Source organism: Asparagus officinalis, chromosome 3, assembly GCF_001876935.1.
Source record: "Asparagus officinalis chromosome 3, Aspof.V1, whole genome shotgun sequence".
NCBI lineage: Eukaryota > Viridiplantae > Streptophyta > Magnoliopsida > Asparagales > Asparagaceae > Asparagus > Asparagus officinalis.
In genome coordinates this window covers 29,084,256-29,097,174 of record NC_033796.1, presented here as the reverse complement: position 1 = coordinate 29,097,174, position 12,919 = coordinate 29,084,256, and the positions used below count along the sequence as shown (strand labels likewise).

Here is a 12,919-nt window from a genome sequence, read left to right as displayed (position 1 = left end):
TGCCCGCTCACGCTCACCCTCACACCCATGCACAAGCACATGCTTACAAAGATGCACGCGCGCACGCAAATATGCACATGTACGCATAGAGTTAAACTTTGCTAGTCTTAGAAAATTTAGGAAGCAGATCTTCCCTATTCAAATCCATTGATGAAACTCGCAAAACTGTAAACCAACTCCATTTGTCTTGATTGGAAACATTGAGAATGTCAAAGACAGCACTCTAAAAGATTCTGATTTCTTGACTATTATCGAGTGGTCACAAAATATAACGCTGCCAAAGTATACTGCTAAAGAATATACATTGTAATCAACAATTTGGGTTCTCATGTATATGCTATAAAGATGGTTCCATGAAATATGTACATTCAATTCGTATGTTAAAATATTCTATTACTATTGTTCTCCAAAATACTTGTATGGCATCAATATCTTAGACTTCTATAAACAGAAGTTTAATTTTTATCGAATCAGGAGAACTCTAGCAGAGGCCATTGTTTATTACCATAAGCTGGATGAAAATGGGAACAGTTTTATATGATAGCATTACAAAATTTTATCTATGGATAATAATCATTATCATTGACACTATAAAGATATAAAATTGAATTTTCCAATGAGAACTGGAAATATAAAAATATAAAAATGAAATATACAATGAGAAAAGGACATACATAAACAAATTAGCAGCCATCTGAAGGTGATAGCTAGATTTTTCATTTTTTATAACTGATGAGTCATGCTCACTTCCAGGAGAAAATTCAATATTCCCAAGATGAAGAATCGCAGCCAAAGTACGAAATACAGCTTCCTTGGAAAATATAGAAATAAAGTGTAAACATCAGATATCAGATGTCTTGTCTGTACAAAGTAAAACAGCTATCCTAAAAGGAATTTCAGTATTATAGAACTATTGAAGTAACCTGTTTTACAGTACTTATTCCGACAACATCCATTGCTCTCCGTGTCCGCATATATTCTTCTGCACTGCTTACTCCATCTAACTCATACATCTTGCTTTGATTTAAATAATAGAAGTTTCCAGGAGTCCCAAGCCCGTACCTCTCTGCATCCTGGATAGCAATACAACATGGAAGGCCAAAATCTTAACTTAATCTGCCCGCAACCAATGTTTAAAGTTTGACCGATAACAATACATATCAACTATAGTGTACCGTATCTTAAGCATGCTGATATAATCCAAATGAAACCAACTGATATTGTTGATATTGACTGATAACAACTCACACAAGTTGATGTTAGCCGGTCAACACAAATGGCCATATCAGTTTTGAAATAAAAATTATTTGATATTGCTATATAGGAAAATTTTATTAAGAAAAAGAATGCAGAAAGCTTGTGAATCATCCAAACCAGCAAAACTTTCGGTGCCTGCATTGGTCCTTCTGGTCCAAAATTGCTGAAACTCTCAAAACTTCCAAAACTGATACTACAATTTATTTTGTTAATACCAATACTAAGATTTCAAACCTTGAAAGCTCCTATGATAGAGTGTTTAACGAGCCCTAATAAAATAAATACACTAACATATGTAGTATATATTATGTTCTAGGATTTCAAAATAGCTGGCTAAAGTTTCAAGAAAATTGTAAATCTAATTTTTTTCAGAAAATTATGAAATAATCACTTTGCTTTTGTCGTTGGAATAAACTGAGAATAGTTCTTTTTGAATTAACAAAATCACTATAGCAATAAAGAGAAATAACTCTTCATCCAACCGTCCTTTAGGGATTTGGGCGCTTAACCTAAAGTTAAATGGATGCTAAGTATTCTATCTCTACTAGTAGATTAATATAATAGCCAGAACCTGAATAGTTCATGCTTAGAATTAGGTTTAAAAGCAGATTTTTGGGTTAAAGAAAAAAGAAACATCAGCATTAAACTTTTACAGAATCTGTATTTAAGTTTTCAATAGGTCATAAGAGCACGATTTTTAGTAGAAGGAACAAAAGCTAATTGCTGCAAAAGTCATTTTTTGCAGTTAAAACAACATTTATCTAATAGCATAACAAAAACGATCAAACAACACAAACAGCACTTACAATACAGAAGTTAATTAGGATTCAGTAGTATTAAAATCACAACTGAACATTCTATTCTAGATCCATTGCCAACCCATTTGCAGGGATAAGGTTACCACTGATGACAGTGAAGATCATGACTATGAATAGAACAAATTACGCTTGGAAAAAGTGGAACATAAGATTATCAGACTAACAAAGCATAAATGTTTATGAGCTATGAATACAAACAAACTTCAAAAAACAGATTTCAGTGCAATAAATAAAAAATAATCTGAAAAAAAATAACAGTTTCAATATTGACCAGCTAATATTCAACATATACCTTTCCTGAAGCACATAGCTGATAGAAAACATGGTAATTTCTTTCAGGATTTGTAATCTTCACAACACGTGATCTCTCCAAAAGATATGTTCGAATTGCCGCACCAGATATCTGACCTCTTCCGTCAAACTGAAGCTCAACAAACTTACCAAAACGACTGCAGAATAGAAGCAGTAAGGAATGTCCATATCAAAACGAAGTTTGAAGCAATAGATATAGACAATTCTTTGAAGATGCAAGACACTAATGAACCCTGACATGTATAGGGATAATTCCAAGAAAAGGTTAAAAGCAATATTTACATATTTACATGACAATAGTGAAGAAAGACAGATAGTGGAGTATCCCAAGTTTTGAAAGTTTGAGTTGAAATGTCTGACGGCCAATGTTTTGCTAGAATATACTGTTACCTAAACAACAACAACAACAACAACAACCAAGCCTTTATTCCAAATATTTGGGGTCGGCTACACGAATCCTATTTTTCCATTCCATTTTGTTGCGGGTCATTTCCTCCGTTACGTTAGTCTTAACCATATCCTTCTTAATTGTTTCTGACCAAGTCATTCTAGGTCAACCTCTAGATCTCCTAGCCCTATTAACTCTAACATTATCACTTTTCCTAATCAGTACACTAAGAGGTCTTTTTTGTACATAACCAAACTATCTTAATCTATTATATCTCATTTTATCCTCAATAGACGCAACCTCCAATTTACTACAGATGCACTCATTTTTTATCCTATCTTTTAATGTATACTCACAAGACCATCGCAACATTCTCATTTCTACTACACTCATTTTTCATCTAATTTATCCTAAAATTCCCTTTTAGTACTCTCGGGCAAGCCTATTTGTGGTGCGTAAGTACTAATAATATTAATAACCTCTACACCAAAAAAAACTTTTATTAGATTATTCTATCTCCAACTCTTCTTACATCTACAACACTTTCTTTTATTATATTATCTACAAGAACTCCCACTCCATTCCTATTCTTCTCTTTTCCCGTGTACCAAAGTTTTATATTATCTACAAGAACTCCCACTCCATTCCTATTCTTCTCTTTTCCCGTGTACCAAAGTTTATATCCGGTCTTTTCCTACAAGAACTCCCACTCCATTCCTATTCTTCTCTTTTCCCGTGTACCAAAGTTTATATCCGGTCTTTTCAATTTCTCTAGATTTTCACCTATCCATTTAGTTTCTTATAAACAAATTATATTTATCTTTCTTGTAATCATGATATCCACTAATTCCATTGTCTTTTCGGTAAGTGTACTTATATTCCAAGTAGCTAATCTAATTCTATTATCTTGTAAAGTCTCCTACCATTTTCCGTCTTAGACAGTTCCACTGTTTTAAAAAACCTCCGCCTAGTCCGTTTAGACGTACGCCTAGGTCTAGACGGTACCTAGGTCGCCTATCTAGCGCCTAACGCCTAGACGGTATTTAGGCTGCCCACCTAGATATTACGAGGGTTTAGGTGAGCATTGTCTGCTTACATGGATTGCACCCTGTAGGCCTTGATTGTGATTTTATGTGTCGTAGCCTACACGTCCTCCAAACTCCATTAACCTCCAAATATGAACACCTCCACTACCTCCTCCGACCTTCAGCAAAACCTCATCAACCACCACTTAAATGAAGAAAGAAAAAAACGCCCAGAAACCGCTTAGACGCCCGCCTAGGCGACTAAGCGTTGAGCGCCAAGTCCGACGCCTAGAAACGCCCAGCGTTTAATGTAACATTGGACAGTTCTATTCTATGCCTAATACTATTAGGTACCTTGTTAGAGGATTGTAGATTCTTAGAACACCCTTGCTTATTTGTCATTACACCGGGGTGACATCGATGTAATGTGTCGCTTCTGGGGGACGCCTAGCAAACCACCCTTGCTTTACTTATCACTGCATTGGGGTGGGATCGATGCAACATGTCGTGGTGGGGACGCCCCAACGAGAATATAATAGGATTCGTTTTACATGTGGATCCGACTATGCTTTATGTTAGCTATGGCTACCTAACACAACCCTCCTTTATCCTGGCTTGGGACAGGCAGTGACAAACAGCACGAGCGGAGTTAAAAAAGGAGGGGTGCAACTAAAAAAGATAACAATTTTTACGTATTAAAATATATGCCAAATTACCGATTCTCCAAAACCTTTTTGGATTTTTGCCTCGACTAAAAAAAGATAATAGAAGATAGAACGAATAGTTTTTTATTATTAAAATATATGCCCAACTAAAGAAAGATAATACAAGATAGAATGAGAATAGTCTTTAAGTATTAAAATATATGCGTATTAGTTTAGTTGGTGTAAATATTCTTATGTCTTAAATTTAACGGATGCAACTAGTGATTGGTCAATCACCTAACATAAACCAGAACAAGCAGACTCAACCAGAGACAGTAAACTGGTGGACTGGAACTAGTGGTTGTTAAAACAGATGGCCAAAAAGGGTGACTAGTTGTAGTTGGTCATCCCATCAATAGGTTTTGACTGCATGAGATAAATTTTAGCATATAAACAGTCAGTACATGACAATAAGTGGGAAGGAGCACTGGAAAGCGGCAATGTGGATACTTAGGTAGTAGACATCAGACATTGGTTTGTTGTATCAGAAGGATTGTGGGAACAGCTACAAATAGGCTGGATGTTCAGAGTCAAATTACATTGACGACCGGGAAACAGAAGGTACCCGCACATTGCACCCGCACATTGCAGAGTCAGTGGTTTTCCTATTGGATGGACGATTAACTGGTCCACTGGTCAATCATACAAGCATTACTCAGAACAAAATGATTTCAACCAAGATACTGCAATGCTCAGGTAGTAAAAATTGGTGCTAAAACAGGATATCCAAACCAGTTGACCAATCGACCATCTGCTTTTACTGCTTTTAGCTGCACCATGATAGTCTTGTGTCTTATAAAAGCCAAGACTGAGTTTTTATGGACCTCAAAAAAAATTCTATGGACATTTTGGTGACTCTTGGTGATTTATTTTGAGTTTTATATGCCACTGAAAAATCTTGAATTTTGGTATTCAGTGTTTAGCGCTTCATAAGTTTATTTTGAGTTTTATACGCCACTAAAAAATCTTGAATTTTGGTATTCAGTGTTTAGGGCTTCATAAGTTTTGTAACACTTTTTTGACACCCTTTGGTATAGAAGATGTCCATCCTTGGTCAATGGGAATAGGTTGTTGTAGTTCTATCATACCATGTCAAATCACCTGTAAGCTTTTGTCATGTCTGCAGTCTCTGATGTTGAATGCCTTCACTTCAGCAGCATTGAGTTTGGAGTATTGTTAATTAGCAAGGATTTGAAGATGGCATCAAAGACATCCATGTTTAAAACCCAGATAAACAAGCACATGTAAAGTGCAATTTAAAGAATTCTATGAAAAAGCCATGGTTTAAAAAATAAATAGAGCATTAACTTGCAAGGGAGAGTTGAGTAAAACAAATATTTCAACACTAAACCTAACTTCGAAATTCAGTGCCATGCTTAGTGGAAGTTACTTTAACTCTTAAGGAGCTATACATGTACAACTTATTGTGAAGACATGTCCTACTTGAAAGTTTAAAATATGTACTGAATATAACAGTTTCTGGATTATTTTTATTGCACTTGCTTGAATAAGACCTTGATACATATAATTTACAACATTTCTTTGACACCACAAATGTGAAGATATGATCTACTTTCCTTTTTCAGCTAAACATAGACTTGCAAGAAAAAACTTTCCCATAATGGTTAAGTAGAAAGAGTAATCCTAGTATTCTTTCAACATAAATGTTCAAATGGAAAGGTAAGAAGATGAAATATTCTAGACTTAATACAGCTTATATAACAAAACAAATGTATAAAAAATATTTACATGGCATACAAAGACTGCAGATTAGATATATTTGAAACATATACATGTAACTAATGATGTTTACAAATTGCAAGATCTGTATAATTTTAGGTCGGTGAGTCCTTCATGGATCATGTCAGACTCCTACTAAAGTATCTAGCACGCAAAGATATCTCTATCATGTACGTAGCCATCTTAATATCACCACATAAAGATATAGCATGCATGACACTAACATGGAATCCTTAAAAATGTAAGTGGACATGGCCAAAAAAATCTAGATTACGTAGATTTATATATGTACATTTCATTACATGCAAGCCTATTCACACTAATGGTATTGGTCACAGAGCACAAAGTTGAAGGTTTCATAAAAGACATGATAAATTCTACAACAAAGTGTCAATCTCACATCAGCGTTCTAAAATTCCAAACATATGCCCACAGAAACAATGCAAAAGAGGCATGCAATAATTCCTAAATGGCTGTCTAGCAGGTAGAATGTTGTAGCTCAATCATTTTGCAGTCTGATCTTGTAACAAGGAAGAAGGCTCGAAAATTCTCACGCATAAAGAAAGGGTTTTTTTTGAAAAGAGGAAAGCAGTTCTTTATAAGGAATAAATAAATAAAGATAAAGATCGAAGGGGGTTGCATCTGGTAACTTATTTATGAAACTACGCAAATACAAGGACGTGCAAGAAAATAATGAGATAAAACAATAAAGTACATTACATACATAAACGACATAATATTGTACACCCAAAATCAACAAATTGTGTGCGCATGTGCGAGATATTGCGGGATATCAGCTAAAATTCAATCAAAAACACTTGTGAAATGATTCTGATAGTGATAAGAGCAAGGTTTTAAATGTCGGATGTCGGGTTCATGTCGGATGGCTGAAATCCATGTCAGATAGCGGAAATCGGGGATATATCGGAGGACATTGACTAAATATCGGATTGTCATATCGGGTAGTGCGCATATGTATAATATCATGTCCTAAATGTAATCTAAGCATTCATAAATTCAATATAAGCATACTTTATAAATTCTATAGACTAAACATATTTATAAGTAAATAATATATGGATTTGGGTTCATAAATTCTTTCTATCGGGTTCATAAGAAACCTTTAAACATGCGAACGGGTCAAACGGGTTTGGGTATTTATCGCTAAACTCAAACCCGATAATAAAAAACAGATTTTAAATAAAAGTACCATATCGGTCGATTTTTCAAAGCTAAAAAATAGGCTGATATGCCCGATATGACCCTGATATTTCCGATTTGGCCCTAAAAACCGACATACGAGTTGAAAACGTCCATGTCGTGTCGATCAAGCCCTCAAACTGATATGTCGACCGACATGTCGGACATGTCGGCCGACATTTAAAACATTGGATAAGAGTAAGTTGTTTGAGCTGATAAAGCCGAAGAGCTATAGGTGGAGGTTGAGATGATGGAACGCGTCCTTTGTGGATACGGGGCAACCTCCGAAGTGAAGATGAGTTGATATGAAACAGTAATGCATCAATACAAGGGGCACAAACAGATATCTGTGCAATAATCGTTAATGCCATAAGGTATTGGAGTGAAAAAAAAGGGTGTATTTTAAATACTTTAGAATATAAAGTTGCTAAGGTGAAAGTAGGAAGTAGTTTGCCGTGATTAAGTCATGATAATCGATGTTGAGGAGATACATATAATAGGCGTATTTGGGTTTATGGAAGCAAGAACATCTATCTTTAGTTTTTTTTTAAAAACGGAAGCAAGAACATCTATCTTTAGTTTTAAAAAAAAACAGTAATCAAAGTACCACATACAAAGAAAAAGTATCTTTATAAACAATTCTAAAAGAAAAGAGATAAGTCCATTGGGCACAAATAAAAAAGCAAACCTTGAGTTATTATTTCTAACTGTTCTTGCATTACCAAACGCCTCTAGAAGTGGATTTGACTGCAAAATAACACAAACAAGTGGAGGAAGATTTTCAAAAAGGATAGGAGTAAAAGTGGCAAAGAGATCATACAGATATACTAGTGAAGCTGCAGATCACAAAATATTCAGTATGTTCCACTTCCACCACTTACTTCCAAAATTTGCTGCTCTACTGAACGGCTATCACCAGCAGCCCTCCCACCAACAAATGTCAGGTATCGCATTATGAGTTTTGTTGTCTCTGTTTTCCCTGCCCCACTTTCCCCACTTACCAATATAGACTGGCTGCGGGCCTCCTTCATCATAGCCCTAAAAAAAAAAGACTTAAGTTCAATTCTTATAAGAGCAATCTATCATAAAACATTGACATTTAGGTTGTATATGGAACAAGACCTGTACGATGCATCAGCTATAGCAAAAACATGTGGACTTAATTCTCCAAATTGGGCATTCTTGTACTGCTCCATCATATGCCCATTATAAAGATGAGGAATATTTGTGAACGGATTGACTGCAATCAAGATGCTTCCTGTGTATGTCTACAGAAAGCATGGAGACTAAGCAATCATAGATCTGAACTGCAGAAAATGCACATCCTAGAAATGCATTTGTTTCATCTTGTATACTGGAAAACAAAGTCAACTTGATGAAAATAAAGATAGCATCCACAAATATTTTTCTTTGAGGAACAATGAATAGTGTGTAGCAAACCTCAAAGTATCTAGGAATATAAAGGGTAAGAAAGTTTAAAAAATCATAATTTTAATTACTTTTTTTTACATATATCCCAACACCTTTCACGTGGGATGCACGTGCAGAAAACATTCAATTTCACATGGAATTTTATTTTTCCTATGGAGTTTTACCAAAGACAAATGTTTAGATGTGGTTATGAAGTAAAATTAAACACAAGTAACTACCTTTTCATCCTATATATCTCTATTTTTTTTCTCAAGTTGTGGCTTTAGCAAGGAAGATGGATTCTATTACGTCACTTATTATCGTCTACATATATTTCTTTCATACCAGAATGAATCTAACAGCTAGCAAGGAACATGGATTGTATTACATCCCTTAAATAATAACTTCTATAAATTTCTTTTATACCAGAAGAATTTAACAAAACGCCTAGCATGGATACTCTTACATTACATATGTAGAAGTGAGAGGATTTGCCCACCCAATTCTGCAGATGTTAACTATCTGTAAGATATAGTTTACACATAGATACATCATACATAGCTTAAATTATTCCATAAGAATTTAAGGATAAACATTGTTTATTTATATAATTTGATGCATAAGCTTAATATCTTAATGTATTTTAGCACTAAAATTGATAGATGACCCAAATAAAACTTTTGAGGAACTTATTTGTTTAAACTTCACAGTTAAAGCAGTTTTAAAAAAAATATATGAAATTGAAAGTTGAATGTGAGAAGGGATGGGGAGAGGGACAGAATGTAGATGGGAGGGTGGAGAGAATATAAATAAAATTAAATATGAAAAAGATATAGACCTTTTTTGCCTTTCCATTTGCTTCAACTTTTTAATTAGTGTAAAAATAGTTATACCCTTTGGTATAACTATAAAGGCAATGTGTCCTCCATTCCTCCAATTTTTTGCAACCTTAGTATTTCCTTTATATATTAGATATATTAGACTAGATTTCCTATGTTTGGATATGGTGAAATAGGAATGGTGTGAAGCAGATAATCTTGAATCTTGATTAATACGTGAAAGATGAACCTCCATATATAATGGGCAATGAAGGAGACTGAAAATCCAGAACTAAAGACTAACTCATAGAACTAAGTAAACACCATAAAAATATAGCATGGTGATTTGTATGAATTGGGCTATAACTTTTAGATAAGCAACAAGAAATTATTTCATTAAAAAAATATTGTAAATTTAGTTGGTTTAGATGCAAAAGAAGTTTATTTGCTCTTTCTTTGCTCCCTTTTATTATTGGATTAGAAAAGACAATGGACAATATGATGGTACTTCTGACACAGTTGACAGTTAGGATGGTCATGACTTTCCGTGAAAGTCTAAGGTTGAACCAAAATTCATAATCATAAAGAAGCGTACGAACGTAAGAATTGCAAACAGCATACTCTTAACCTGTTTCCCAACTATTCCATTTGGGGAAAAAACAAAGCCATCTCTTAGCTGTGAAATTGAGGGGGAACTTAATAAGTGATAAATCCTTCCACAAGATGGAATATGCAACCTAAAATTAAAAATCAACAATGTATGCCACATTTTGTTTCACCTTAGTTCTTACATGATAGCTTGCGCTTCTCGTTCTTCTGTACTTGAAAACTTGGGGGTAAAAAGGGAAAGCGCTAAAACAAATAACCCTACATGATTTGTTAAAGAAGATCCTTTGACACCCACTTCAGCATTTAGATCAACTTTATCTATATAACCCTCTACAATTATTTGCTTATTAGGCTTTGCTTTACAAGATAAGAGTGTTCTTCTATTTAGTTAGGTTGTTACTGTCTCTTTTTAACTTTTCTATAATAAGAGTCGATAGAGAACTGACACCATTTTCCTAAATTCTTTCCTCTTACAGCTAGGATCTCCACTTACTTTTTCTATCCCAAACAATGAGATAAAAGAAAGTCCATGCACTTAACAATATACAAAAGCGTGACTGAAAAAATTAATAAATTTCTTGATTTATCCTGAGCTAAGACAATCATCTTCATTAAGTGATTCATTCATGAGAGGAAGCTACTTCGGTTGAGTTCTTTCCAAATTTTATCCAAAGTATAAAAAGCAATCAATTTGGAGAAAGACGTCACTCACGTATATCTCATTAAGAGAGTATCTCCTCTCGAGATTATAAAGCACTCCAGGCTCATTAAGGTAAGTCAATTTCGTCATGTCGTCAACTCCCGCATAATCAGCATCAGGATCTCTCAGCAACAACCTCTCCACTTCAGTCTTAATCTTCAATGAGCACAAGTGTTCCCAAAATTATAAAAGTACCACAAATTGCACAAAAATCATCAATAATACCTCAGTTGAAGAGTTACCTTCTTTCCGTTAGAAATCTCGACAACGGCAATCTGATCCTTGATATCAATCACCTCAGCTTCCTCCCACAGGCGACCTTTATCTTCCACCCAAACCGCAGAGCCTTTCTTGAGACTCATCGTAACTCTTCGAACCCTAGAAATCCGACAACAAGGGCGAAATGGAAGGGAATTTGAAAGAAAGATAGCCTAATCGCAGGCTGTCGTTATTTATTTTGTGGATCACAGAGATCATCTCAGAAACCCTAGAAATCTGCGAGGTACAGAAAAGATGGGGGAGATCGAAAATGAAGGGAGCGAGGAAGAGAATGTGAGAGTGCGGGGTATTTATAGTGGTGAATCCGGGGGCAGTGCTTCTCATCGGCGATCGCTGCATCGCCAAAGCGGTGAGGTTTTATTCGTTCTCTTTTTTTTTTCCTTTTTTTCCTTTCTTCTCTTCTTCTTCTTCCGTTGTTTTTTCTTCTTCCCCTTTTTTTCTGATTTCTCTTTCAGAAAATTGATCCCTTTTTGCGATTTCTCTTTGGAGATGGAGGAAGGAGGAGTTGTCCTCGGATAGCGAGGGAAGGGGGAAGCAAGAGAGCGGAACTATCGCTCGTTCGAACTCACCGGTAAAAAGGCCGCGAATTTCTCGCAAAATAGCGGAATTGCCATTTTGTTTCCTTTTACGCCTCGTTTGGTACGCAGGAATGAGGAGGAATGAGGAGGAATGGAATGCAATTCCCACTTCCCATTCCCTCATACCAAACACACATATATTTTAGATGTTGGAATGACCATTCCCTATATTTGTGGGAATGGGCATTCCAAGTGAGAAGATAAGGAATGGGCATTCCCATTCAAGTGAGAATCAAAAACTAGTTAGGTATTTTTCAATTATATCGATCCATATTAATAATAAAGAATGTTTGGGTGAGCCGCTATGCAAGTGGGCAATTTTAGATTGACAATTTAGTCTAGTATATCATTTTGCTATTTCGAAACTTATTATTTTAGTTGGTATTGTTTTATGGATTTTTGCTATTATGAATTGAGTGATTTTGATACTTTATCAAATAAGTTAATTTATATATCTAGAACTGTGGATTGTGGATATCATTCTTTTTTTTGGACCTATGAAAGATACGATAATCTTTTTTTTCTTTAATTTTTAAGACTAAGAAATAGCGAGTATTGTTTAAAAAATATAAACGAAACATACACCTGATGGATAACACGAGCATTAGTATAACACATACCTAGATTAATATAACATATGCGTATATAAAATTATTTAGTTATTATCATTAATGTTTATTTTTTATCTTATTAAAAATCTATGTTGTTGTAATGGCATTATTAGAAAATGAGATTTTATTCTCACTTGTGTACTAGTGATACCAAACATGGGAATGGGAGTGAGATTTCCATTCTAGCTTCATTCTACGAACGCACCCAAACAAGAGAATGAGAATGACCATTCCATTCCCACATGCAATCCATTCCATTCCTTCTTCCATTCCATTCCCAAATCTGTCCATTCCCGCGTACCAAACGAGGCGTTAGGGGAACCATTCACCTTCATTCACCTTGTTTGAGAACACTTAGGAGGTGAAGTTAATTCACCTCCATTCACCTTGGTTCACCCCCTAATAGTATAAAAATTGTTACCCCTCAAATTGGGGTGTAACCAAGGGGAAGGGAATTCCCTTCCCTTCCC

The 12,919-nt window shown here is 35.0% G+C and overlaps 1 protein-coding gene across 10 annotated transcripts in view; it reads right to left on the bottom strand.

Annotated features, from left to right (window-relative positions):
- LOC109833590 (protein OPAQUE1-like) overlaps nt 1-11,846 on the bottom strand; it is a 66,482-nt gene extending 54,636 nt beyond the window's left edge. For 4 of the 10 annotated variants that reach the window (XM_020401324.1, XM_020401330.1, XM_020401326.1 and 1 more), the window contains exons 1-8: nt 11,224-11,845; nt 10,994-11,137; nt 8,567-8,712; nt 8,326-8,482; nt 8,133-8,191; nt 2,368-2,524; nt 924-1,073; nt 675-811 (exon numbers count right to left, since the gene is read on the bottom strand). In XM_020401324.1, the coding sequence (XP_020256913.1) occupies nt 675-811; nt 924-1,073; nt 2,368-2,524; nt 8,133-8,191; nt 8,326-8,482; nt 8,567-8,712; nt 10,994-11,137; nt 11,224-11,343 (1,070 nt within the window). In that variant the 5' untranslated portion in view covers nt 11,344-11,845. Of the gene's footprint in view, nt 1-674; nt 812-923; nt 1,074-2,367; nt 2,525-8,132; nt 8,192-8,325; nt 8,483-8,566; nt 8,713-10,993; nt 11,138-11,223 lie in introns of all 10 variants that reach the window. The other 6 variants (XM_020401327.1, XM_020401328.1, XM_020401329.1 and 3 more) reach the window with 3 other exon arrangements.